Source organism: Phytophthora infestans, genomic scaffold (assembly GCF_000142945.1).
Source record: "Phytophthora infestans T30-4 supercont1.41 genomic scaffold, whole genome shotgun sequence".
Taxonomy (NCBI): domain Eukaryota; phylum Oomycota; class Peronosporomycetes; order Peronosporales; family Peronosporaceae; genus Phytophthora; species Phytophthora infestans.
Window position 1 is genome coordinate 302,266 of NW_003303718.1, and position 25,920 is coordinate 328,185.

The following is a 25,920-nucleotide window of genomic DNA, read 5'->3' on the forward strand; positions in this document are numbered from 1 at the left end:
AAGAGGGGATGTGTTCACCACTTGAACGCAAGCGTTTATCTGTATACACACATGAGCAACGTTAGCTGTTGAATAGTATTGTTACATAAAGTACCGATCAGTAATCGACTGTGACCGACAGTGCCAGACTACAACCGACTGTGACCGGCAGTGACCGACAGTCAACGTCTCGCACCTGGGTCTTGCACTTGATCGGGCGTACTTCCTGACGTGGCCTCTTCCCTTTACCACGGTATCTGTACTTGCCGCCATGCGTGCAAATGAGCGTCTTTACGTACGTACACCATGCCTCTGGGATGAGCGTTGAAGACGGCTTCTGGGCCTTCTGGATTAGCCTGTTCCGTTCTGCCACGCTTTTAGTTGATCGCACTCTAAAAACCTACAGTAAATTGGTCAAACCCGTTAAATACTCTCATAATGTAATACATAGTGCCATCAATGCCCTTACCTGGTAAGTCTGCTTCTGATACTCGTCCAGATACGAGTGAAAGGCTTCCCAGGACTGAAACTGCGTTTCAACTAAGTCTGCACAGACTTCTGGAGATCATCTTCCGCTACTACATCCACTTGTTCTCTCGCCAGGCGTATCAGTCACGCTTGAATCCTCGACACTCCACGTCGCCGCACTGGAACTACTGGATACGGCGGAGTCGTCCACCCAGCTCGCGTCCGAGCCGTCATTCTCACTGCCCCCGCTGTAGGCTTCCTCTGAGGGCCGCTTCTTCGACGCGCGTGCAGGCTGGCGCCGATCCATTGCTGGCGCTGTTCTTCTCGAAATGGAGTGCCCCTAAATGAGTGGCACAAAAGCTCCGTATACGGGTATACAAATTTAACCGTACGAGGGACTCAAAATTTCCTTGACAATTAATTTTTTGCGTTTTCAGTCTGGCACAATAACGACTCTCATACAAGTCTACACAGCTTTAAATGCAGTGATCGGACTTATGTGAGTATAGAAACGATCTTCGACAGTTAGAAACACCGATAATTCCCTTCAAGCGAGCAGCAAAAATCGATGATGGCCACGTACGACGTCAACTGTGAGCTGCGTGGGCACGAGGGTGCTGTAAGTATTCCTTTCCTACTACATCTGCCTTCTCCCTACTCTGCTGCTCCACTTCGCCGCCCCTTGCTCACTATCTGCCTCCTTACGCTTCTACAGATCCGCAGTATCTCTTCCTTGTCTACTGGCCTTCTCCTCACCGGCGCGATGGACTCCGTAGCTCGTCTCTGGCTGCGCGACTCTAGCTCCACTATCGATAGCTTCATCGCTATGGAGAACGCCGTTATCTTTGACCATGAACACTGGGTTACAGCTAGTGTGGCACTTGAAGGTGGCGGCTTCGCGACTGGCAGCATGGATAAGAACATCCGCCTCTTCGACGCCCAGGGCCAGCGCTATGGACTACTCCAAGGCCACGAGGGCGGGGTCATCTCTCTCGCGATCTCCACAGACAGAAAACTGCTGCTCTCCGGTAGTTGGGACGGCACCGCGCGTGTCTGGAGTCTCGAGACGCTTCAATGTCTACAGATTCTACCAGGACACGAAAACGGCGTCTGCGTTCTGGGTCTGCCCGATGGCTCACTAGTCACAGGCTCCACTGGGCAGCAGGTAGGCAACAGCGTGGCGAACTTCAAGTTGCGCTTCTGGGCCAAGGACACGTACGCACTGACCAAGACACTCACAGACCACCAAGGCCCCATCAGACAGCTGGCCCTGGTACCTGATATCGGCTTTGTCAGTTGCTCCAATGACGGATCTATCAAGTTGCGGGCGCTGGACGGCACTGTACTGGCCAGCATGGAACATCCTCTAAACACAGAAGGCAAACCTGGCTTCGTGTTGGGCGTTTGTGTGCTGAGCAACGGTTTCCTCGTGTCTGCTAGTGAAGACTGCACGGCGCGTGTGTGGTCACAAGAAGGGGCTCTTGTTCAGACGGTGGAGCACCCAGGAGGACTGTGGTGTGTTACTGCGCTTGGGAATGGAGACTTTGCCACGGGTTGTGACGATAAGGTTGTGCGGGTCTTTACACATGATGCGGCGCGTATGGACCCAAGCGCGGTGGCTTCGTTCCAGGCCGCGGTGGATGATGCGAGGATCGCGAAGACTCGTGGACCGAGTGGCGTGGAGATTGACGCGCTTCCTGATTATGACCATCGCGCCAGCGTCAACGGAAGTTCAGACGGCCAGATTCAGATGTTCCGTCGTGGTGCGAAAGCGTGGGCTTGTCAATGGAGTGAGCCATCGAGAACCTGGATTGATGTGCGTGTGCTCTGTATGGCATATTGCTGCGGATGAGTGAGAAACGGGCTAAATGTTTGGTTTGTTTGCAGATCGGAGAGGTAACTGGAACCGGTGGTGGCGGTGTGGTAGATGGCGAGGCCTTCGACATGGTGATCCCTGTTGAGATTGAGCTGCCTGGTGGTCTGAAGAAGCTGGAGATCGGATACAATCAGGGTCAGAATCCATTCACGGTAGCTCAAGCATTTATCGACAAGCACATGCTGGATCAGGGATACTTGAGAGAAATCGCCGACTACATCACACAACGTGCTGCCGAGTACCGCCCGCCTGTGCTCGGAAACGACGATAGTGCGATTTCCACGCCCAGCGGTGCCGCTCCTACATGTAGTGGGTCTGCTGTCACTTCCTCTCGATACAAGTACTTTCCTGTGGTACGTCTTTTCCTCCTATGGCTTTAGACAAGTGTCCATGTCCATATTTAACAAACATTCTGGTGTGTGTCTTCAGCCCGGCTACAACACCTTCGAAACAACGAAAATCACCAAGCTCATGGCCACGTTGCGTCAGTTTAACGACAAGATGAAAGAATCCCAGGTTAGTTACGGTTGAATGCAGTGCTTCGTGGGAGTATACTGTAACACTTGAGCATATTGTACTGAGCTACCTTAGGCACCAGAAGCTCTCATTGACTCGCAGCTCATCGCGCTTGACCAGATCGCGCACACCGTTCAAGACACTGCGTTCTTCCACTCTAGCACCTTCGCTGCTGCCGAGATCACAACGCTGAGGAGTGTGCTGGACAAGTGGCCTGCAAAGTACGCCTTCCCGACACTGGATCTTCTCCGACTAGTCCTGGTGCACCCTCAGGGTCCAGCCGCCCTGGGTGAAGCTGGATTGGCCACACTTGTCACCCAGGTGTTGACCTTGGGATTGCAGCCAGGACCAACTGACGGTGACGATGCGATCCCAATGTCATCGCGGATGCTATCGCTGCGAGTGCTTGCAAACATGTTCTTGCATGACGCGGCTCGCAAGGCTATTCTGGCTCACAAGACGGTGGTGCTGAGCAAATTGCCGTCGTTCCAGGCTTTCCACCACAAACTTGTGGCGCTTAGTCTATCGACCGTTCTCCTCAAGTAAGCTCTGCTCGCTTTGGGAAAAAAGACTAAGAGTCTGACTTTATTGTTGGACTTCTCGTGTTTGTTTAGCTTCGCTCGCGCTCAAGTAGCAAATCCTGGAGCTCTGACGCCTGATGACCAGATTGTGGTGGTCTCATTGTCCGCCGATCTACTCAACGGCTCGTACACTGTCCAGGAGTTGGGCGACGACACGATCCTGCGGTCTCTCGTGACCATCGGCACTCTGGTACGCTTCATGTCTGTCGCATCATATAGAGTTTTGTCATAAACAGTCTGTCCAACTGCTGCAGGCGCTGACTGGCGACGCTAAAGCGAAAGAAGCGGCGGGTGTGCACATTGCCATCTTCTCAGCTGCAAAGGCAAGTGAAGCCACTTCGCAAGTGGTTCAGGATTGCCTGGCAGAGCTGCAACAAGTTCTCTGCTAAAGATTTTTGCAAACGCAACAACATTTTGACTTATCAGTGAGGAATGTGTGTTGGTTGGGGAGTGTTTGTCATCTCCACAGAGTTTTGTTTTTACTTTCTCTCATGCAAAAGTTAAATAACCCATCGAGTACACGGGTGGGGAGGGGGGGGGGCACCACATCGGTGGGGCGTGGGGCTGCAAGGCCTCTTCTTGCGTGGTTACGATAGATGCAATAGACTGGCTGGTAGTCAACTCCACTGCTTGGAGCTGTTGCCGATTGTTTTTTGTGGTCTGTCCCTGGACGATGAAGCATGGGGACCGAGCTGGACGTCGCACCTTTTTATGATGCTTTTGCTATGTCGATATGCTGTTGGAGTTGTGAAGCTTTTATAATGCTCACGAGCCCGTGTAGCTCCCCGCCGACGAGTGGAGCATCAGATCGTTGAAGCGCACGCGGAGTGGGGACGACACGTCCAGACTGCGACGGCAGAAGAATCCAAAGCCACTGGCCCACGATTTGGACGAAGACGAAGAGCTGCACGACTGACTCCGGTCACGTCCAGAGTTGCGTGACGCTGCGGCGTCTCCAGGCCAATGGATGGGCTGGAAACTGTCTGGGATGTTGATGGAGGCGGAGCGGAACGGGGCGGCGCTCTTCTCTTCAAGTTGCTCCAGTTCAGAGATCGTTTCGTCCCTCGTCATGTGGAGCGATAAGTTGTTCATTAGACAAGCGGGGGCAGTGACGGAGCGATCGATCGCGTTGGATTTGAGTCTCTTAGCCACGGGACGGATGACACGCGCGGGGGCGTTGGGGAGATCGAACGTCTTGCGCTTGCGGTTTCCGGGGGTTCCGACGGATTTATCTAGTGTATAGCCCGCTTCAGGCTCTTGCACGTCATCTTCTTCCCGTTCGCGTTTGTTTCGGCCGAGAGCCTCGCGTTTCTCGAGAATGGCAGCCAAAGGGTTGGCTGGTCGTTCGAAATCTACGCCGTCGATCGAGTGAAAAATGTGCGAGCCCTCGCTGTGACGCGGCGAGAGCTCGTCGCCCTGCTCCTCAAAGGCGAACATGAGCTCCTCGTCTTCTCCCTCGCTAAATTCCGTGCGTCGATGTTCTGCGCTCATAGCCTGCCGACACTTGCTGCGGTATCAACTACAGTGTGGCCTACTGCGCTTCTTGCCGAATGAGGAGGCTGGAAGTGCTGCGCTTTTTGCACTTGCAAAGATGCTATCGCTTTTCGCGAGGAACTCGCCAAAAATGTTTGCCGATAACGGCTGGGCTGCCGAGTGCGAAGATGGCTGGCGTAACTCGCACTGGGCATTTTCTACGTCGACTCGAGCTCATACTTCTGGCCCTGACCCCGACCGAACGGAAAAATTGTGAGACTTTGCGACGGGTTGACCAGAACACGAGCATTTTTTTGTGAGCGTTTGCCTTTCACCAACTATTATACTAAGCTTACTCGGTAAAATAAACAGCACTGTTGGCTGCTCGTCAACCTTCCCATCGGCTGCCTCGATAGAGATATGAAAGCATTGGCGCTTTGAGGGAAAGTAGGGGTAAGTATTGGAGTTATGCTTCACTAATAGAAAAGGGTATCATCAAGCAATGATATTGGCTTCGCGCGGTTCGGGGACTATTTGAGACCGGGGCAGTCTGCATTTGGTCAAACGCTCCGATAAAGCAGCACTGACAAGATTAGGCCCTGGTATTTTTGCTAGCGGAAGTTCTGGACCGCTAGGAGTGCCGTTGCAGTCTTATCGTCCGAATTCTAATGCGATTGGAGCGACTTGCGAATTGGTACATGTATTATTGTGAGCAGGAAGCTAAATACAGGTAGCACAAAGATATACTTGGCCCTGTTCTGATCCGAGCGTCATTTATCATCGACCCTGCCTCGGCCAAGATCTGTGACTATCGTACACATTTTGACGCAGCTGAATAAGCTGACATTTATCATGGTGGGACGGACGTTGCCAGTACAGTGAGAAATGCAACGAGCGCTGAGAAGATCTGAGAATATCGTGGCAAGTACTAGTGATGGTCCAGACAACTGTTAGTGCAGATGAGACGAAGGGGCCCGGATATCGATCGCCTTCATAGTGCAACTTGCAATTTACAAGAACTCAAACCCGGGTTCAAAAACCAAGGCGAGACGGCAAATATTAATACGTGTACCCACTACACGGTACCAGCTACGATACAGTACTAGATAATACGTCAGAATGGTACCCCAAATACGGCACACTGTTGAAGGTTCCCCAGATCATATCTTCTGATTGGCTCCCAAAAGGTCAGACTTGCAAATAAAGATCGCGCTCGACTGGAATGACGGAGCTGCCGATCCAGATCTCTCGGCTGCTTGTGCCGTCTTCGGCCTCTCCTTTTCCCTCAACATCGGCTTCGCCCAAACTCGCGCATCCTTCCGCCAAAGCAACAGGCAGCGTCGGGTTCAAGTTGTCTCTGCTGACTCCACGCAAGCCTTCGGTGCAGTGCTGTCTTGTGTTCCGCAACTTCTACGTGGCCTGGCTGCGAATCGTGCAGATTAACGTCGATGGCTCCAGCACAGAGCTAGCCAGCACCTATCCGCTGATGAAGCACGTGCACTATGAAGACGACGCGCAGAACTGGCAAATCGTCAAACTGAACCAGCTGCCAGTGAGCTGGAACCCACACATATTCGACTCGCTGTACGTATACCTCTCACAGCCATCGCCACTCTGGAAAACATGGGAGCTGCACGACGTCAAGTTCTATGAGTTGCCACAGGAGTCGGATAGCGAACCTGATGAAGCTCTAGCTGCTACTCGACTGGGCTCGGCGAATCCACCGAAGCTCGAGCATGCTGCAAGTCTCAGCCGAAACGAAAGTGCAGCTGAGGCTCGGCTGACACAACTATTGAAACGCCAATTTTCACGCCCGACCCTAGCTCACGGTCATACAGGGGTGAATTCTGGTACGAATTCTGTTGAGGAACGCGCCACTCGTTGCTTGGATCTAGTATTGAGACTGCGCGAGCTGCTCGAGCCAATAGAAGAATAGGAGACCCTCGATGAGAAAGAAAGAAAGTGACAGTCGTGGTCTACTCTCGACTATATGTAGCATTTAGTTTTTTACTCATCAGCTGCAGAAACTGCGGTTTGTTTGGAGATGGCTCGGAGTTGTGCGAGCTGACACTGCCGTTGTTTGAGCACCGCTGGCTCTACGATCTCCGAGAGAAATATCGAGCTCTGGTCAGTTGCAACAGCTTCAGTAACGGGGTCGTGGCGGAGCCCTCGTATCATGCGCGGTGACCACTTATTGGTAGGAGAAGCAACCGTTCCTGCTGTGCACGAGGAGACAATGGGGTGGCCCAACTGGCCTCGTGTACCTCGTCCCCAGGAAAAAACTCTGCCATGTTTGGTCACAGCCAATGAGTGAGCATCTCCACACGAGAGTTGCTTCATCTCCACTCCTACAAGCGTAGGAAGACATGTCGGTTGTGCCACAAAGCTGTACGTGGCATCTGTGAGTGCCTCGTATCCATCCTGGAAAAGTCGAGGTTCAACCTCCACAGTATCTGTCGAGTCATCGCCTCCCGCATTGGCAACAACCACTTCTCCCAAACCCAGTCGCCCTGACTCGGCGTCACCCCAAGCATACGTTGTGCCTCCAGGACGCATTTCAAACTGCACGTCAGCGATCAGTTCAGAGCTGGTTGATGCCCTGGGTGTCGATGTAGCCCCAAAGAACGACCAACGACGTATCAGCGGTGTCTGTGCTGGTGTCCCGAGGAAAGCTATGCGAGAAGCAGCTCGCAATCTTTGTCCATGTTCGTGTGGAATGAGTCCGACAAGCTGATGGTTCTTCGTGATGTGCGTTGACAGAGTTGCTGAAAGGGACCGTCGAAAGGCTGCCTGGGAAGGCTCGGACGGATTTTCGTTGGCTACAAACAGCACGGCAGCCGCTCCATTGGCAAACGCCCCATGTGCTCTGGTAGCAGCTGTGTCTGTACGATAGAAGAATCGAGCCATAAGTGGCGGTGGTGGCTGCAATGAGAACGATGGAGCCATAGACTGCAAGGAGAGACGACGTGGAGAGCTGGCAGCGTTTTTTGGCTGCAAGGCAGGCGCTGTGAGGGATAGTAGGACGTAATTTGGACAGTCCACGAGGTACGCCGAGTCGAGTCTCCATCATCAGGCTCCGATACAGACCCCGCGTCTCCGTACGACCCGATGACGGTAGCTTGAGTCTGTCGTGTTACCATGAACACAGGGACAAACACCCCGGAATCATCGGAGAACCGCAATGTGAACGCATCAGCATCGAAGAGATCCAGCACCACAAGCACAGCAAGCGCGCCAGCTTCTTGAAGCTCCAATACGCGGTGACCAATCTCGCTGATTATGGTCTCCGCTTCCAGTTCTGCCTCGCTCTCAGTTCCAATCCCTTCGGCGACAGCTGAAGCTAGCGGTGTTAGCACACTCTGGTTGATTTCCAGCACGAAAATGCTGTTCGTCTCGGTCGGTGTGACTGTCGGCTTCTTCTTGGTCATGGACCGCGCACGTAGCTGCTGTTGCTTGAGTCGTTTGGCAGCCGCTTCCATTGTCGGATGGTACACGTGTGTGGTGAATCCGCGACGTCCAACGGCTCGCTTGGCCGTGTTGGATCCGCACACAGCCAGCTCCAAGACCACACCAGAGGCTGCACTTTTGCTACTGGGATCATCGGCTTTTGCGTCTTCGCTTCGAGTGTCTCCGTTACTTGCCACTTGTCCTGTGTTGTGAGGGAGACGGAACTGCAAGTAAAACCCCGCAGGTTTGCCCCGCGGCATGACCACCAGTCTGTTTGACACCCGACCACGTAGCCATTGATCTATACCTTGAGCGTAGGTGCTAGCAGCATTATTTGAAGTGCCACCTGCATTGATGAGACGTAGCGAACATGGATCAAAACCTGCAAGACCTTCCAGGCTCACGGCAAATCTCTCTGCTCGCTTATGCCAAAGCGCGCCCTTGTTGCTCTCCTTGGTGCTTGCACTAGAAGCAGAGTCGTCGCCGCCTTCGAGTTTAGTATCCTCATCCACGTCGTCTTCATCCAAGTCAACGAGACAGCAGACCCAAGAGGTCGACTCCTTCCCCATAAAGTCCTTCTCGATAGCCTCCAAAGAGCTTGACGCACCGGCCAATGGCTCCACCAAGAAATCAGTTTCCTCCTCCGCGTCTTCGATCGGTCTATTCGTGCGCGTTGCCAGCTTAAGCCACACGCTCGCCCCTTCCGCAAGCATGTGATGGTCTCCAACTGCTACTTGACGCAGTCTCAAGGCAGAGGCCCCGACTGTTTCCTCCGGAACGAAAGCATGCTCGCTGTCCACGCCGCGTCTTCTACCCCAGTTTCCCCATTCGAAGAGCCTATACCCCGCTAACTCAGTGCTTAACGCGACGGAATGGTTTCCTCTACATGCAATTTGGGCAATACACACGTCGCTCAATGCCAGCACTGGTTCTGGCTGTGCCAAGTACGTGTAAGCCGAGTTGACCATGTGCCGATCAGCTAGCGCAACTTGATAGTACTCGTGTGTCTCGCCATGACCGAGTTGACCTTCGGACGCTTCACCCCACGTGAAGACATCTCCAGCTCGACTGAGAGCCATGCAATAGTAATCTCCACAGCACACGTGAGCTACTGGGATCGGATCAGCCTGTTGAGCTGCACATCCTTCAAAGTAGAGAAGCTTAGTGGGGGAAGCCAAATACTCTTCCTCTTCGCCGGAGCGTTGGTCGTAGTAGGACGCATAGCGCACTCGGCCAGAGGTGCGAGCTGCCACGGTCTCCGCTGATCCGTGTCCTAATTGTCCGTGATCATTAAACCCCCATGAGTGCACTACACCGTCTTGAGTGAGCACGAGTGCGTGTCGTAAGCCGCAAGCCACTTCAGTTACCGGTGCTGCTAAGCGGATATGCAGTTGGCGAGGTGTGGCCTGTAAAAGGCATACTTCACTCTCACTAGCAGCTTCTTGGTCATAAATTCGTGGTAAACATCGCCCCCAAGCGAATAAAGAGTGACCGTCGTCCTGTACGCCTAACGCAAATGTAGAGGACGCGGCCAACGTCCTAAGTTTTGCATTCAGAGTTACAAAGGCCCCGATGAGTCGAACGGGGGCCCCTGTGTTGGATCCCTTCTTAGCTTCCGTTGTGGCCATCCCAATGCTGGGGCCTGAGCCAGCAACGAATACTCCTCCGTTGAGGGCGGATCTCTCAATCTCAGTGCGTGCCTCAAGCTCCCGAGCTACACGTCGATGCGTGAAAAATCTTTGCAGTTTAGCCGCCGATTCGTGGCGGTGTGCAGCTCGATTATCGGCGTAACGTTGAGCAACAATCAGCGAACACCGGCGTCTCCAGGTGGACTGGATCAGGAGCGCTGCACTGTTGCGACGGCGCTCTTCACGACCCTCGAATGTCACGTATCGACCCAAAAGCGACTCGTACAGCTCCGTTTGTCGTGACCAGTGAGCAGCTCTACGCTCGAACGTGAGAGGATTGCGTAGTTCCTCGCCCGAGAAAAGTGACAAGAATTGATGTAGAGCTGGCGTACAAGTCACATACGCTCGGAATTCCTCACTCGACACGCTTCTGGTACCTGCTCGAGCACGGTCCGTAGCCGAACGTTTACTCGCGATGCTCTGCATGCAACGAAGAGCGCTTTGCCTAGCAAATACGGCCACGCGGAGTTGGTGAGTCTGCCAGACTGTAGCAACTCCTTGAGTTGCTCGACCCACGCCGTTCATAACGCATAGAAGCATACGCGCTACGTCCGTCTCCTTAAGCCGTTGAGCACTGCCATGAGCCATCACGTTCCGATTGGAAGTCGCAGGATCATGGAACAATTCGAGTAGCAGCTCCACCTTCTCGCTAAAGTCCCAAATTGCTCGAGAGATGACAACCATGGCAGCTAGAAACTCCAGAGCGTACAGTCGATCACCACGTCTATCGGTAAACGTAAGAAAGACGTACTGTAGGTATTTTGCTAAGATGGGCGGTGGGTCTTTAGTAGTGTCTTCACAGTCGACAGTTTGCTGGTTCCTGCGCAGTGGAGGTGTCATAACGTCCGAGACTTCAGGACGCGATGCCTTGGAACAGGTGTCTCCGACATCAAGCCACTGCAGAAACTCGCCCAATGTGAGCAAACCCGTTGCTCCCGCTTTGTTCCGAAGACGAAAATACAGGCGTCGACAATCTTGAGCCGTAAACCAGTAAGCCACGGGCTCCAGTTGCGGCCACAACATCAAATCTCGTCTCGAGTAGTTCAAACCGCATTGCAGATCACGCCGCGAAGAAGAATTCCACGTCGCCTCTTGACTTGGAGTCAACTCGTGCGAACTGGCCACCCCCATCGTGGCCACTAGACAGGATCTTGAAACGACGTCGACTCGGTCTCTGATAAAATTATCGATCTCTTTTTCCAAACTCTACAAGCGCGACTTTGTCTCTGGAGCAATGGCCAAGACGGATCCAGTGCCGTTGACGAGGTCTCCGGCCGAAATCTCGACGCTCAACTCACTACGAAGTCTGCCAGATTTTCTGCAGTACTCTCAACGTCCTCAATCAGGCGACCCCAACGACCGTGGACGAAACGTAGTAACGTCAAGCGTGACGGCGCTCCGTTCACTTTGCAACACCCAGGGACGATGCCAATCCGTCTCGAATACTGCAGAGCCTGGGTCATTGCAACGATGGCTCGCTCTCGCCGAAATCTCCGCAGAACTCGACGATGACGTCCAGAACCTCGAGCGAGAAATTCAGGTTCATGAACGCAAGCGAAGTGCGCTGGAAAGATCCAACTTAACGAAGTTGCCACCTGCGGAATCGTGCGAGCTGGGAACCAAGTTGCAGTGTCTTCAAGAAGTACTGGGAACGGCTCGCTTTCGAACGTATTGTCGGGATCTGTTCATGTTGGTTAGGAATCTGCGTCTGCGCTTAGATCTGTACGGCTTTCGTCTGCTAGCGTTTGAGCGACATTTGTGCAGAGATCGCCTTGTGTCTGTCGAGAAGCTGCTGTGGCTCATGAATGAGACTGAACGTTGTCTTCCTACGCCCGAAGAGACAAACCGACCAGAGTCAACGATGGCAGAATCCTCACCACCAATTAGTCGCGAAGACTTTGCACTATTGTTTCAGCATTGCAGCGGTCCGGAAACCCCTGAAGCTGTGGTAGTCACAGAAGGATTTATGACATTACTCCGCAGTCTTCCGCTGGAGAGGACGACGGTAGTGCGTTACGTATTCGAACAACTCGCGGACAGTCGAAGAGGAGAAGGCTATCGTCCTCCCCCCGACTACACGAGGGTCCACCATATTCACGCCGCGATCAAGTTACAGCGTAGCCACTGTTCTACTGCAGAGATGGAAGCTGCTGAAGCTTGGCTTCAAGTCGTGGGGACTGAGGCAGTCACGCTTCAAGATCTGCTCCAGTTTCATCTCACTGTTAGTGATGCGCATGTGTCAGAAGACGCTCAGTTTGTGCGCTTCGTGCAGCGGATGTGGGGATTCGACCCCTTAGCAGTGAAAGACGCGGATCGTGGAGACGCAATCCAACGCTTGGTCGAAAACTACACGGCCAGATGCAATTTACTTGAGCTGATTACGCGGAAACGAGAACTTCTTGCGAAGATTCCGGGGGCCCAAGCGAGAATTCGGTCAGCCGCCACGTTACTGGAGTCCGAGCTGCAACATCTTCGAGCTTTGCAAGCTCCAGCAGGACTGAGTCTCTGGTTGCAGTGTGACGAAGGTATAAACTCTCGGCTCGGTGGGACGCTAACGCTGCTACGTGAATTGACGCTTTCCGGTCAAATGTTGGTCTCGATTCCAGATTTTGTCGGGTCTCTGAAAGATTTACAGCTTTTGGATCTCCGAGACAATCGCCTAGGGACAATCGCACCGGCTTTAGGAAACATGAAAAACCTTCGGGCGCTGAATTTGTCCGACAATCTGCTCCGTGATGCGAGTTTTATGGGGTCTGACGATTTGTGGAGTCAATTGGAAGTGCTTACAGATCTTCGTTTGAGTGGGAATAAACTGACCTCGTTGCCTAGTGCATTGGTGGCCATTCCAAATTTGGAAATTCTAGATCTGTCCAGAAATATGGTGCGATCAATTCGTGGAGAAGTTGTCAATCTCTGGAAAGGTAGAAGCCGCCTTGTTACGCTGGACCTGTACGCTAATGCGCTTTTAACGTTACCTGAGGAGATTCACGTATTGTTTGGAACACTTCGGAGACTGCTGTTGCATCAGAACCAACTCGCACGTTTACCTAGTACGATACGTGAGCTTATCCGTCTGGAAGAGTTGACGTTATCCCAGAACCAACTCACAGGCGAATCGATATCCTGCTATCCAATTCCTGAGGGACATGTAGCCATCTCCCTCGCTCAGAATCAGCTCCGAGTTCTCCCCCGCCTTGTTGTCGTCCACGTCGAAGGTAAAGGGCCTCCAAAACCAGTGAATACTAGTGTAACAAGCGTTGATGTGCGTGGGAATCGCCTGCGCAACGTGGTGACTTGGTCCCCGATAGTGCTAGCGAATTGTCAAGCTCTTCATCTCCAGAATAATTCCTTACGTGAACTTCCTGCTGGATTCTTCACAGCTCTCCCAGCATTGCGCGTATGTGAACTACAGAGCAATCAGCTGCGGATGCTTCCGGTGGAAATCGCAGAGTGTACCCAACTGCAAACTCTTCACGTAAATGACAATTCCTTGCAGTCATTACCAAAGAAGTTAGTGCAATTGCCGTATCTGGAGACTCTAAATGCTGCACACAATGAACTCACTGAGATCCCTTCCGAGTGGCATGCGTTCGAGACTCAAAACGATGGCTCTAGAGTACTCCACTCACTGATGCTGCGCCGAAATCCACTGAGTAACAAAATTCTCATGAGTATCGTGGACGGAAGTACCGACAGCTCGCTGTATTCTACGACAACAGGGTTGAACGGTACAACCGATGACACTGTCTGCGAAGACGTTATCAAGAAGTTGCTAGACGGGCTTCGTGATGCCAGCGTCATCTTACGAACTGACAGAGTACCAATCCGAAAAGCGTGGGATGATACTGACACAGAAGATGAAGAAGGACTCAGTAATAGGTCAAAGTGGCGTGGTGTGGCTCGTGACGTGTGTCACTACCTGGAGCAGCGCCTTCGTGCAATGCAGCGACCGAGTACGGGTCGACATTCTGCGCCATTAAGAGCTGATGTGAAGAGTTTTGAGCGGTTGATCCGAGCGTTGCCATTCACGTGCTCCAAGCGGGAATTGACGCACCTCGTAAGGCGCTTCATCGTGTTGGACGATGCTGAAGATGAAGAACCGACCAAACGTACCCGTCAGATCGACGGTCTGGCGTTCCTGCAGGCTATTGAGCGGTTCGGACGATGGCGATCGATCTCAACGCCATCAAAGCGATCAATGAACTCGGTTTTAAAGCCTGTAGCTGACTCTGCAGGGCCCATTATTCAGTACCTCGTGGTGCTGCATAGGCGAATGCAGCAAGAACAGGAAGTTACAGAACGAGGTCGAAGCGCTCAACAGAAGCTTCAGTTCAAGAAAAAACTACGCAGGCAAAAGGAAACTGCAAAGACGCCGGGAAAGAAGAACCCTGGCGTTGCCAAGCAGAAATTGTCCCCCTCAAGGAACCGAGCTTCACAGCAACCCATGAAGCCCAGCAAAGCTCGAGCGGATGTACTTGCCGATCGACAGCGACAACGCATCCAAGTGCTCGAACAGCAACTCGTTGACCAGAAGCTGCTGCTCCTTGCTCGTCAACAGCCTAATGTTGGCAGAAACAGGAGTTCCGAGGACAACAACGACTCTGCAATTGCTCCAGCCGATCTCGCATTGGTCTCAGATAAGGACAGGAGAGAACGTCAGACAGGCGATGGCACAGTCACTATCAGAGTTAAATGTCCGCTTTTGCGCGAGAAGATCGGAAACCAGCAGATGCACACGATGGAAAATAATGCATGTCTGGATTGCTGCCTACATGTACAGTCAGATGAATCGGTGCTGCACTTGAAACACCAGCTTGAAGCTCAAACTGGAGTACCAGTCGATCATCAAATTCTAGTCACCAATAGCGGACGTCGTGGGGCACCTGCTATTCGTCTACGAAACAACTCAAAGCTGCGCGAATACTCCGAGCATGTGGGTGGCGTGAGCAGATGGTCGTTGACGCTGCTCATCGGGCAGAGTCTGCCATTATTTAGTGGGCGCCAGGCCACTTGACATTCCGAGGTCGTCCATGCCACATTGCACGAATAAAATAGGGGGAGGCGAAGCTTGCTTCTCATCATGCGCTGCTATAATAGGACAACGATCTTCTATGGCGTTTGGATTTTCGGTCTGAAGTTTGCAATCGAGCTGCAATCTGTCCCGTCTCGACCCACGGGCCCTCATGCAAAGCGAGACACGGTCGTCAAGACGTTGCACTATAATACGCAACTTCCGACGTCTATACGGACGATGAACTTCATCATCAAGAGCATATTTTTGGGCCAGCTGGGGCAAATTCTCAAAGCGCAGCCATTAGCCTATGAACCATCAGAGACGTTAGAAATGCGTTCATGTAGCTGCATGTGCTCGATTCAAACACGTGCACTCGGTTCTGGCTGCTTCTTCTGTAGCAGATGAACGTCTTTGCCTTTTACGATAGCATTGGGTCCTTCAAGGACTCCTTGCTCAGCCGTTGCTGCTTCACCCACCGCCTGTTTGGCCCATGTGGTATTACACACGTCGCATGCTGACTACCCCTCACTTACAAAGTTTCAAGCTAAATTCTGACTTGTTTGTAGCCATGTCTGTTAAGCTCCAATGTGAGATGGCATAGGTGTCGACGACCAGAAGGTGCGTGCTTGGATGAACCGCAACTCGGCCATGTGGGGGTTTCCACCTGACAAAGAATTGCAAACAAAAGCACCACGTTTGCACCGGATACTCTTGAGCGCTGGTCATCCGAGACGAGAGTGGCAGTCCATGTGACGACTGCGGTCACCACTTGGTAAAAACGCTCTCTTTCGCGTCCGCCAGCGTTCGTTTGGTCGGTTGCGACGGAGGTAAAGACTTGGCACTGTTCATTTCTTTCACTTGACCGCGGTCGAGTATTTTTATCGAGTGTGCCGATCACTTGAATCATCACCTCTCTCGACTGCTTGCGAGGCGCGATGGCAGCTCGATCACGTCGGCCGCGAGGGCTCTCAGCGAATCACGTGAATGAGCAGGAGCGACTTGAGACCATCATGACCGACAAGTCGACGTTGTCTTCAGTACGCCTTCTGGGGAAGGAGAACTGGGTCAAGATGGAGGAGCGTCCCAACTGCTTCTACTGTGCTCGCAAGTTCCGTCCGTTCTCGATCAAGCGCCACTGTCGCTCGTGTGGTGAGATTGTGTGCTCCAACTGCTACAGGCGACGAAGAGTGCGTGTGACTCCTACCTTGGAAGTCACAGTGCGTCTGTGTTTCGACTGCATTGACAAGGCCATGCTCCTAGCTGAGAGCGAGCACATCAACGCCAGTGCTCCCGTCATGGAGCAGTCCGAGTCCAACGAGGAAGAAGAAGTGGAGGAGACACACGAAATCGTCCTTGAGAATTGCAAGCAGGAAGGGAAAAAGACTCATCGAGACAGTCTACAAACGACAAGTACCAGCACTTCATTCTGCAGTCGCTTCTCGGACTTTTCTGGCTGCGATAACTGGAGCGATGCAGACAGCGATGTGAGTGATACGAGCAGTCTCGGCGGAAGTGGCGGACCCACGATCCCTGTTAGTCAGCGTGGAAGTCGTCGAGGGCAGCCGATAATCCCCGCGACGGACATGATCGAGTTCCTTCCAGAACACGAACAGTTCGAGATCTACGAAGCTCGCAGACACGAAATCCTCACGCAGTTTAAAGTGCTAGACACTGAGCCGGAGAAGGAGTACGATGCGGTATGCGAACTCGTCCGACAAGTCCTCGACTGCAACGTGGCTGCGGTGGCATTTATGGATCAGACGCGTCAGTGGTACAAGGCTCGGTATGGTATCGCGCAGGGGGAACTGCCACGAGAAATTGCCTTCTGCTCTCAAGTGTTGCAGACGCCTCTGCCTACGATCGTCATGGACGCGACAAAAGACCCTCGATTTAACCAGAATCCACTGGTTACAGGCTCAGCCAACATCCGCTTCTACGCTACGACGCCGATCTGCGACCCCAGCACTGGAATCATCATCGGCTCAGTGTTTGTTATGGACCCAAAGCCGAAGCAGAAATTGCCAGTGCGCGCGATGGAAGTGTTATCCTACGCGTCTTCAGCTGCTGAGAAACTGCTGCTAGGCGAAGGCTCTGTGCCTGTCCCTCCTGCCATGATGCACAAGCGACACAAACGTCGAGCATCGATGCCTTCGTTCCCGGAGATTCGCGCGGCCTCACTGCAGAGTGTTCCAGAGGAGATCGAGGACGGGGATTTCCGCATTACGCAGCCTCGCTCGAACGCTTCCAGTGTGTCATCTAACGGCAGTATGCGCAGTAGCCGCAGAGGCAGTTTGCGTCGTTCGGGGCCGAAAACGCCGTCATCGGCGCCAAACTCACAGCCGCGATACCAACTTCTGGACCCAAGCGTAAAGCTGACGTCCTCAGCGTCGGCCAAAACTTCCAGCTCGACCAACTCGAAGCTCTGCATCACTGACCTCGTCTCTGCCGAGCCTGGGAACGTCGCAGCGACTCAACAAGCAGTTCCTGCTCAGCTCCAGCGGCTTGACTCGTCCTGCATCGAGCTCTTCCACCGCATCACATCCACCCAGCAGCTTCTAGCGCAACAACACGATACGCTATTGGCGACGTTGACGCAGCACTCGTCGCGTATCAGCTCCATCGAACAGACCGTGGACCGCATTGAAGGCATCTTGTCTGCTCAGAGAACACAAAGCATGCCGCAACTTGTCGGCTCCATACGGCGTCCTGTGGACATGTAGTGCAGTAACCAGTTAGTGTTTCGTCTTGAGCGTGGTCGTCTGACCCCCGTCGCATAGAGGGAGCGTGGTGGACAATGTTGGTGTTTCGACTAGTGCGTACGTCGTGGCTTGCAGGCGCTTGTTTGCACCAATATATTCGTTTCTCTCTAAAGTTCTAACAAGCACTAGACCATCCCGGCGATATCATCAGCACACGCTGTGCTTGGTATCACGGTGACGCGCTCTAGTCGAGGTGAGCTTTGCTGCGCTGTTCCTCCTCGACGCTTTCATCCTCATAGTCAAAGTCCTCGTCATCATCGTAGCCATCTTCTTCTTCGTCCAAATCGCCATCATCGTCGTCGAGACCTCCTTCCTCTTCAGCGTAGTTGTCGTCGTTGTGTTCAATGGAAATGCCATCTCCATCACGAAGGACGCCAATCTCCAGCAGCTCGTCCTTGTATTTGGCAATTTCCCTCGCATAACGGACACCGTGACGCACATGACGCAGACGAAGACCGAGATTGAGTCCCCAAGCAGACTGTGGATACGGCTCCTCGTTTGGTACAATAAAGCTGCCATCCATGTCTTCGCAGCTGCCATGTAGATCAGCGTGTGCTCGGAACGAAGACAACAGCACGTCCTTCCAGTACTGCTCGGCATGTGATGTGAGTTTTCCTTGAGCTCTGGCCTGGGCATGACGCTTGTCATTGGCTGCAACCGCTTTCTTCTTACCTTCTTGCGTCTGGAACGGGAGCAGTCCAGTCGTGCGTTTGTTGTACTGAGCGAGCCATGCCCCCAACTCAAAGTTCTTTGCTACCTCTGGATAACGCGTGTCGTCTGCAGGCACAGTGAAATTCCTCGGCACTTCAGCGTCTTCGCCGTTAATTTCCTTGTAAATTTCCACACTGGGGTCGACAATATCGCGCTTGGTAGCAGCCGTAGACTTGTAGATGCTCCACACGAAACCGAGTTCTTCCAGACGCTCGCGGTACATTTCTACCTGTTGCGCGTGCTGATGTCGATTGCGAATGTTGCGGACCGTATGACCCAGTTTTGTCCCCCACGAAGGTCGCGGCCACGTGCTCTCGGATGGAACGATGAAACCTTGAGGCACATGAGTGTCGCCGTAGATTTCTGCGTACACCTCTAGTGCTGGCAGCACGCGGTCGACGAAATAACTCTCAAAAGCGTTAAACTTGAAGCCGAGAGCCTCCAGTTCGGACAAAACATCGACCACGTCGGTACTGCCGCGTCCATTGCGTCGAACTCGAACCACTTGCTTGCCCAGATGATAACCACGTAGCGCCTTGGGCCAGGACTCGTCGTTCGAAGGCACAACCCACCACGAAGGCACGTCGCAATGATGATACTTGGCTTTGTAAAGTCGCAACGCCGGCAGCAGCTCCTTGGCCCATTTACCAAAGAGTGATTCCCACGCGTAACCGAGTTCCTTGAGTTTCTGTTTGTCCTTCTGGATCTCGTCTGTAAAGATTCGTCTCGAGTTGATGGTCTCCACGATGTATCCGAGCTTCATACCCCACGCACGTTCCGGCCATAGGGCTTCACTGGGGACTACAAAGTCATGTGGGATGAATGCGTTGCCGAAGAGACTCGGATAGACCTCCAAGCTGGGCATCAAAGCTTCACGCCAGGTCTCCAGCGATAGTCCGTCCTCAAAGAAGTTTAATTCCCTAAGATCGGCCATAGCTCGAGGCGTCATCGCGTGCTCCTCTAAATTGGCCTTCACTTTGGCTACAGCATGTCCGAGTCTGTATCCCCAGTTCACCTCGGGCCAGAACGGGTCGCTTGTAGGTACTTTGAAGGTGTGATGCACGGAGCAATGTCCATAGAGATTTCTATAGTGTTTCATGGCTGTGAGGAACTGCATTTTCCATTTCCATTGCGCGTCACTCCAGACGAAACCCATGGCATCCAGCTGCTGCTTGCGCTGCTCGGAGAGACCATCCTCCGCGTCACGACGTAGCAATTGGCACTGGGAACCGAGTTTGACACCCCAAGCCGCACGTGGCCACCTGTCGTCACCTACTGGCACCTGGAAGCTCTGACGGACAAAGAGATGCCCCTCCAGTTCCTGGAAAATCTGGAGCGACGGGATGATCTGCATCTCCCACACGTACGTCTTCCAGTCATCGAATGGGAACCCCACGGTACGTAGCAACGCGCACTTAAAGGGACTACAGCGTCCACGTGTGAAGAGGCGGAGACGATTGCCTAGATCCATACCCCAAGTCTCTTTAGGCCACGGGAAAGCTTCAGTATCGACGTTGGAGGGAGGAATGGGCACCACGAATTCGTACGGAACGGTGAAATGTCCCTCCATTCGATAGAAAACCTGCAAAGCGGCCAGGAAGTCGCGATCACGCTCCGACTTGGGAACGGCTGGAGTCTCCGATGCGAACAGACGGCGATGCAGTGGCACAGAGGCCCGTCGAGGTGCCCGCGCGCCAAGCGATAGCAGGCGCTTCATCTTGCTGGACACTAATGTGTGGTTGGCGCTTTTAAAGTTATTCGTTTAAGTGCGAAATCGGAATTAAAGAGCGCATTACAGCAACTTGCCACAGATCATTCGATGATCATTCATTGGAGGAGCATGCGCGTCATGCTCAGCCACGCACCACGGAAACACCTCCCAGTGTCGTATTCTCCAGAGCCGCAAAACAGCCATGAGTCTTTGGTCTTTGCTTCATGATGCCGACGATGTCAAGTACAGTAGCAAAGTTTTTCGATGATACCCCCTCAAATGGCAACGAGCCAAAGCCAAAGAATAAGATTGGTTGCCCAATAAGGGTATATTGAAGTACGCGTCAAAACATCAAGCGTGATGCAGGGGATCACCCCGTCCGGATGACCGCTGCGATCTGCCCATTCTCGCTTTTGCCCCGCGCTGTCGAAGTTCCGTTTGCGAAGATGTTGCACCGTGTGTCCCGTTCCGTCGTCGCCTGCCGCTCCGCGCGCGCCTTCTCCACGTCCTCCGTGGTGCGTCAATCCCCCCCCTCTCAGCTCTCTCGTAACTCGAACTAACTTTGTTGTCTTCTACAGGAACGTGTACCGCTCTTTATCGACGGCAAGTTCGTGCAGTCTAAGACCGACAAGTGGATTGACCTCCGCAACCCCGTACGTCGAGCTATGTGACCGCAGGGGGCGAGCCTGCGATCAGCTGCACTGATCGAACGTTGTTGCTACGTATACAGGCGACGAACGAGGTGATCTACCAGGTCCCGGAGGCTACGCAAGATGAGGTAGGACAGCCGCAGTCCCTGTTTCTTGATCTCTAAGTTTTCTGACTGCTCGGTACTGATGATGTACAGATGCGCCAAGCCACGGAGGCCGCTGCTCGAGCCTACAAGACGTGGAAGGAGGTGGGCGTGCAGCACCGTCAGCGCGTCATGCTCAAGCTGCAGCATCTGATTCGTGAGCACACAGAAGAGCTCGCATTGTCCATCACCAATGAACAGGGCAAGACGCTCGCTGACGCTCGTGGCGACGTGTTTCGTGGTCTGGAAGTCGTGGAGCACACATGCGGAACTGCCACGCTCATGATGGGCGAGACGGCGGAGAACCTGGCCACGTCCCTGGACACTTACTCGTACAAGCAGCCGCTGGGTGTGTGTGCTGGTATCTGTCCCTTTAACTTCCCAGCCATGATCCCGCTTTGGATGTTCCCCACGGGTACCGTGACCGGTAACACATACGTGCTCAAGCCCTCGGAGAAGGACCCTGGTGCCACAATGGTAGGCAGTCACTCATTCATTAGGTGGACTTCAGCTCTGACCATTTTCCTCTCTCTGTGTGCAGATTCTCGCTCGTCTGGCTCAAGAAGCAGGTCTCCCAGACGGTGTGCTCAACATTATCCACGGTGCTCATGTAAGACATTCGTGCAAACAAGTGTTGCAGCTTTCCGATAGTCGCTAATATGTGAGTTTTTTTTTCCTTCAGGACACTGTCAACTTCATCTGCGACGCACCCGAGATCAAAGCCATCTCCTTCGTGGGCGGCAACCAGGCGGGCGAGTACATTCACTCTCGTGGCAGTGCTAACGGCAAGCGTGTGCAGGCCAATCTGGGTGCCAAGAACCACGCTGTCATCATGCCTGATTGCGACAAGGAGCAGGCTGTCGGAGCTCTTGCTGGCGCTGCTTTTGGAGCTGCTGGGCAGCGCTGCATGGCCCTTTCCGTCGCCGTGTTTGTGGGCAAGTCCAAGGAATGGGTGCACGACATCGTGCAGAAGGCCAAGGAGATGAAGGTGAACGGCGGCTTGGAGCCTGGAACTGATGTCGGTCCGTTGATCACAGTGGCGGCCAAGGAGCGCGCGGAGCGTCTGATCCAAGAAGGTGTGGACAATGGTGCAGAGCTGCTTCTCGATGGACGCAACGTCAAGGTTTCCAAGTACCCGAATGGTAACTTTGTGGGTCCGACGGTACTGAACAACGTGGGCACGGACAACCCTGCGTACGTGGAAGAGATTTTTGCTCCAGTGCTGGTCTGCACATCCGTGGACACGCTGGAAGAAGCGATCGAGCTCATCAACCGCAACCCGTACGGCAACGGAACCTCAATCTTCACGTCATCAGGGGCAGCTGCTCGCAAGTTCCAACACGAAATTGATGTGGGTCAGGTGGGCATCAACGTGCCGATCCCCGTCCCTCTGCCCATGTTCTCGTTCACTGGCTCGCGTGCATCGATCCGTGGCGACCTGAACTTCTACGGCAAAGCTGGTATCAACTTTTACACGCAGATCAAGACCGTCACGTCGCTGTGGGACTACAATGAGAAGACACGCTACAGCGCTGTGATGCCGACACTCGGCCAGAAGTAAGACAGCCCAGCCAGACTATCAGATGCGTAAAGCAGTAAATGAATTGACACTTCCATTTTTGTGTATTCTCCGCAATGATTTAACGTCTTCGTCCACCACCACGGCCCCGACCTCCGCCACGTCCACCACCCCGGCCCCCTCCACGACCTCCATAGTAACCTCCTCCCCCTCCGTAGTCATCACGATCAGTTCTCTCTTCGTCAGCCTCGGAGATCTTCGTCTCCTCAAGTTTTCGTCCGTCAGGCTCGTTCAAAGTGCAGCGGTTGGCGTGGTATTGGTTCACAAACATCTCGAGTTGACCAGCAGCGTTAGCTGCTCCCGTCTTGGCGTTCTTACTCAGTCGCGGACACACGTCACGAGCAATGAGAACCAGCAGCTTGTGGAACTGCTTCTGGTAGTTACGCAGCAACTCGAAGCCGGCCACTTCCAGGATGGTCAGAGTCAGAGCGCCAGTCATGAGGTGAAGCGGCTCATTCACCAGCCGAGCCAGCCAAGCCCAGCAATCTCCAAGCTCCAGTCCAGGCGGCGACGGACTGCCGTCCCATGGAGTCGTCTGCCGAACAGCAGCCAGCACAGCCGAGATCATCGTCATGCGTCTGGTGTATTCCGTCACGTGCTCCAGACCGTCTGGATCCGAGCTCTCGCCAACGGCCTTGTGGAAACCCACAGATAATTTGTACTCGGCGATCGTCTGCGACGCGTGTTTCTCCGGGTTGTCCGGGATTGTGAAGACGCAAGTCTTGTGGAAGTACCCCAACATAACGTCGGTCAACTCCGGGGTGTGCACACAACTCATCTTGATCACGTGCGCGATAGGGTAGCAGGATCTGCAGCAATGTCAAAGAGTCCAGCATAAATGGTTCAATTCAATGCTCTCAGAACTGGAAGACAACACACAACGCCCCAACGTACTTGTAGTCTGCACGACCCTCCACCTGCTTGGACAAGTTTGAAGCCACCATGTCGAGCGCGAATTTGAAGTACGCGTCACCTGAGGACTTGGCCATCTGACACGAACATCGTCAGCCAAGAGACCACAAGAGGACCAGCTCAAAAAGTGCGTTTCACCTGGAGGAGCTGCTGGATTTTGCTCACGACGTTCTTGATAGCCGACGGCGCCGCAGCAATTTGGTTACATGCGCCAGCCTTAAGGTCAAAGTGAGTTAATACGTCCATCTATCTCCAGTAGAAAAAACACTGTAAGCGCAGGCAAACTCACCTCGCGCCTGATCTGCATTCGGATCTTCTTCACTTCCGGGTCAGGACTGTCGAGAATTTCTGTCGACTGGTGATGTAGCTCTTCCAGGCGCTTAATACGCTCGTGTCCCTCCTTGACGTATTTCTTCGCCTGAGCTGCGGCTTCTTTCTCGGCGGCTTTCTTCGCAGCTTGTTCCTTTTCACGCTCCTCCTGCTGCTTCTTGTGCTCGGCAGCGCGTTCAGCTGCCAGAGCCTTCGCCTTCGCTTGCGCTTGCTCCACTTCATGCTCGACCTTGCGCTGGGCCTCTGCAGCCTCCTCTTTCTCTTTAGCCTCTTGCAACGCCTACATAATTACATTTACCATTTGAGAACATCGTCCACCAACGTCAACAACGCCACAGCCCCACCTTCTCGCGAGCTTCTTCTTCACGACGCACTGCAGCTTCTTTGAGCTCCCTCTGCTCTTCTTCTCGTCGTCGCTCGTCCTCTCGCGCCTGTTGGAAGGCGCGCAGCTCCTTCTCCACACTCTCAATGGCCAATCTCTCCTTCGATCGAATCTGCTGCAGCTTGGCCGCTGCCTCCCTCTCCAGCTGCTGATGTTTCCTCAGCATCTCCTCCTCAGATCTACCAGCATCCGCATCTATACGGTGCAGCTGAGCCTCCGCATCCTGCCGTGCACGCTGTAGCGTCTTGCACAGAGCCAGGTACGCACCACTGCCCGTCACCGCCTGCACTGCCTTGCGCTCGCACGCGCGTTCAACTTGCTTCAGCAGCTCCTGGCGCGACTTCGCTGTTAGCTGCAGCGTACCCAACACCGACGTAGCCATGTTTACGCCGCGGTCGCTGTCCGTCAGCATCGGGTCCAAGTCTGAGGGGGCTTCATCATCGCTGGACGTCGTGGAATTGTCCGAACTCGGTGCCCGGAACCGCCGGCGGCACGGAGAAACATCTGCACGAGAAATATGCATCTTCTTTACTTCCCAATACGCATCGGCTTCCACGACATGAGCTGGCGGCGCGGCGTCCTCCTCCTCTCTGCGAGCAACGCCGAACCTCATGGTGCTCAAAATTTCACCTATTTTTGTGAGATTGATAAGAATATTTCTTAAAAACGTTTTTATTTATTTTTATTTTTGCTTTAAAAAAGCATTTTTGTGTGAGGGATAAATAATTATTTTATTTTAAATAGGGTTTCTTAAGCTATTAGTTTCTTAGCAGCCTAATTTTTAGTCCTCATCGTTTCAGACGATGAGATTTCCTGAGGGTGGCTCTTAGCCACTGCCACGCGTGCCATGCCATGGCACTAGAAATTGAGCCATGGCATGGCGTGGCTACGAATAGAATTACCCTGCCATTGTACCATCATGAAAACTATTTTTAGAGCATACATTAATGAAAATAAAAGTAGCCTGGCATATGGCAATTGCCCCTTGCTATGGCACTTGCAAATACCATCCGTGGCACTTCCTGTCATTTTAATTACTTTAAACTCTAGCCCTAGCAAGCGCTCATCCAATCGGATCACAGCATTTCGTGCCATGGCATGGCATGGCGTGGCTAAGAACGACCCTGAGGCCCAGTCTTAACCGCGCGCTACGCGTGCCGTGCCTGCCAGAGGCTAGGTGAGCTGATGGTGCCACGCGATCTGGTTCAGACTGGTTCGTGCGGTGCCAGCTCGCGCCATCGCGTTATATTTCACCACACACCGTAATTTTTCAGGAGCCGCGGCCGGCACTGCTGGCCAATGCAGCATGCACTCTCCTCCATTCGTCTTGATGCACCCCACGCGCTTTCGCTAAGCTTCGACATGCCCACTTAACTTTTGGCGAGGTTGAAGCAATGCAAGGTGACAAGGATGTCGACGCGAGTGCAGCCGACGCGATCGCTTTGCGGGCTGTTGAGGGGGCGACGCAGACGGCAACTACCAATCCCAGTGAGTCCAACTCGCGTTCGGAGTCTGTTGTGTCAGCACTGTGGACTGTTGTAGACCCGGGGAAGACGACGCCACCAATCTCAGACGACTACAGCTTGTGGGCAGTGGAGCAGCTTCGAAAGGAGTGCACGAGCCGAAAGCTTCGCCTCGGCAGGAAAACCTCTGTGCTGATCGCGTGAAGCACCTGTGTGAGTTCGATGCTCTACATTGCTC

At 53.4% G+C, this 25,920-nt stretch overlaps 9 protein-coding genes across 9 annotated transcripts; 5 read left to right on the plus strand and 4 right to left on the minus strand.

The window, feature by feature from the left end:
* Positions 1–1,015: 1,015 nt before the first annotated feature.
* On the plus strand, positions 1,016–3,809 carry PITG_15998 (phospholipase A-2-activating protein, putative; the record flags this gene model as incomplete). Its single annotated transcript, XM_002897735.1, has 7 exons — positions 1,016–1,066; positions 1,163–2,263; positions 2,335–2,676; positions 2,753–2,839; positions 2,915–3,381; positions 3,454–3,610; positions 3,675–3,809. The coding sequence occupies 7 exons, from the start codon at positions 1,016–1,018 to the stop codon at positions 3,807–3,809; spliced, it is 2,340 nt and encodes a 779-aa protein (XP_002897781.1).
* A 318-nt stretch (positions 3,810–4,127) lies between these two features.
* Positions 4,128–4,911, minus strand: PITG_15999 (uncharacterized protein; the record flags this gene model as incomplete). Its single annotated transcript, XM_002897736.1, has 2 exons — positions 4,128–4,810; positions 4,856–4,911. The coding sequence occupies 2 exons, from the start codon at positions 4,909–4,911 to the stop codon at positions 4,186–4,188; spliced, it is 681 nt and encodes a 226-aa protein (XP_002897782.1).
* A 1,204-nt stretch (positions 4,912–6,115) lies between these two features.
* On the plus strand, positions 6,116–6,829 carry PITG_16000 (uncharacterized protein; the record flags this gene model as incomplete). The annotated part of the gene is made up of 3 exons (XM_002897737.1): positions 6,116–6,151; positions 6,245–6,558; positions 6,658–6,829. The coding sequence occupies 3 exons, from the start codon at positions 6,116–6,118 to the stop codon at positions 6,827–6,829; spliced, it is 522 nt and encodes a 173-aa protein (XP_002897783.1).
* Positions 6,830–6,900: 71 nt separating this feature from the next.
* Positions 6,901–11,159, minus strand: PITG_16001 (regulator of chromosome condensation (RCC1), putative; the record flags this gene model as incomplete). Its single annotated transcript, XM_002897738.1, has 2 exons — positions 6,901–7,867; positions 7,936–11,159. 2 exons carry the CDS (start codon positions 11,157–11,159, stop codon positions 6,901–6,903), a joined length of 4,191 nt encoding a protein of 1,396 aa, XP_002897784.1.
* A 103-nt stretch (positions 11,160–11,262) lies between these two features.
* PITG_16002 (uncharacterized protein) lies at positions 11,263–15,643 on the plus strand (the record flags this gene model as incomplete). The annotated part of the gene is made up of 6 exons (XM_002897739.1): positions 11,263–12,553; positions 12,818–12,909; positions 13,441–13,756; positions 13,883–14,970; positions 15,024–15,051; positions 15,609–15,643. The coding sequence occupies 6 exons, from the start codon at positions 11,263–11,265 to the stop codon at positions 15,641–15,643; spliced, it is 2,850 nt and encodes a 949-aa protein (XP_002897785.1).
* A 334-nt stretch (positions 15,644–15,977) lies between these two features.
* Positions 15,978–17,762, plus strand: PITG_16003 (uncharacterized protein; the record flags this gene model as incomplete). Its single annotated transcript, XM_002897740.1, has 3 exons — positions 15,978–16,334; positions 16,410–17,359; positions 17,408–17,762. The coding sequence occupies 3 exons, from the start codon at positions 15,978–15,980 to the stop codon at positions 17,760–17,762; spliced, it is 1,662 nt and encodes a 553-aa protein (XP_002897786.1).
* A 401-nt stretch (positions 17,763–18,163) lies between these two features.
* PITG_16004 (uncharacterized protein) lies at positions 18,164–20,229 on the minus strand (the record flags this gene model as incomplete). Its single annotated transcript, XM_002897741.1, has 2 exons — positions 18,164–18,180; positions 18,231–20,229. 2 exons carry the CDS (start codon positions 20,227–20,229, stop codon positions 18,164–18,166), a joined length of 2,016 nt encoding a protein of 671 aa, XP_002897787.1.
* Positions 20,230–20,640: 411 nt separating this feature from the next.
* On the plus strand, positions 20,641–23,088 carry PITG_16005 (methylmalonate-semialdehyde dehydrogenase, mitochondrial precursor; the record flags this gene model as incomplete). Its single annotated transcript, XM_002897742.1, has 6 exons — positions 20,641–20,738; positions 20,802–20,876; positions 20,954–21,001; positions 21,071–21,493; positions 21,558–21,626; positions 21,699–23,088. The coding sequence occupies 6 exons, from the start codon at positions 20,670–20,672 to the stop codon at positions 22,575–22,577; spliced, it is 1,563 nt and encodes a 520-aa protein (XP_002897788.1).
* On the minus strand, positions 22,857–24,845 carry PITG_16006 (uncharacterized protein; the record flags this gene model as incomplete). The annotated part of the gene is made up of 6 exons (XM_002897743.1): positions 22,857–22,889; positions 23,056–23,404; positions 23,490–23,584; positions 23,646–23,723; positions 23,797–24,117; positions 24,182–24,845. The coding sequence occupies 6 exons, from the start codon at positions 24,830–24,832 to the stop codon at positions 22,857–22,859; spliced, it is 1,527 nt and encodes a 508-aa protein (XP_002897789.1).
* Positions 24,846–25,920: the final 1,075 nt, after the last annotated feature.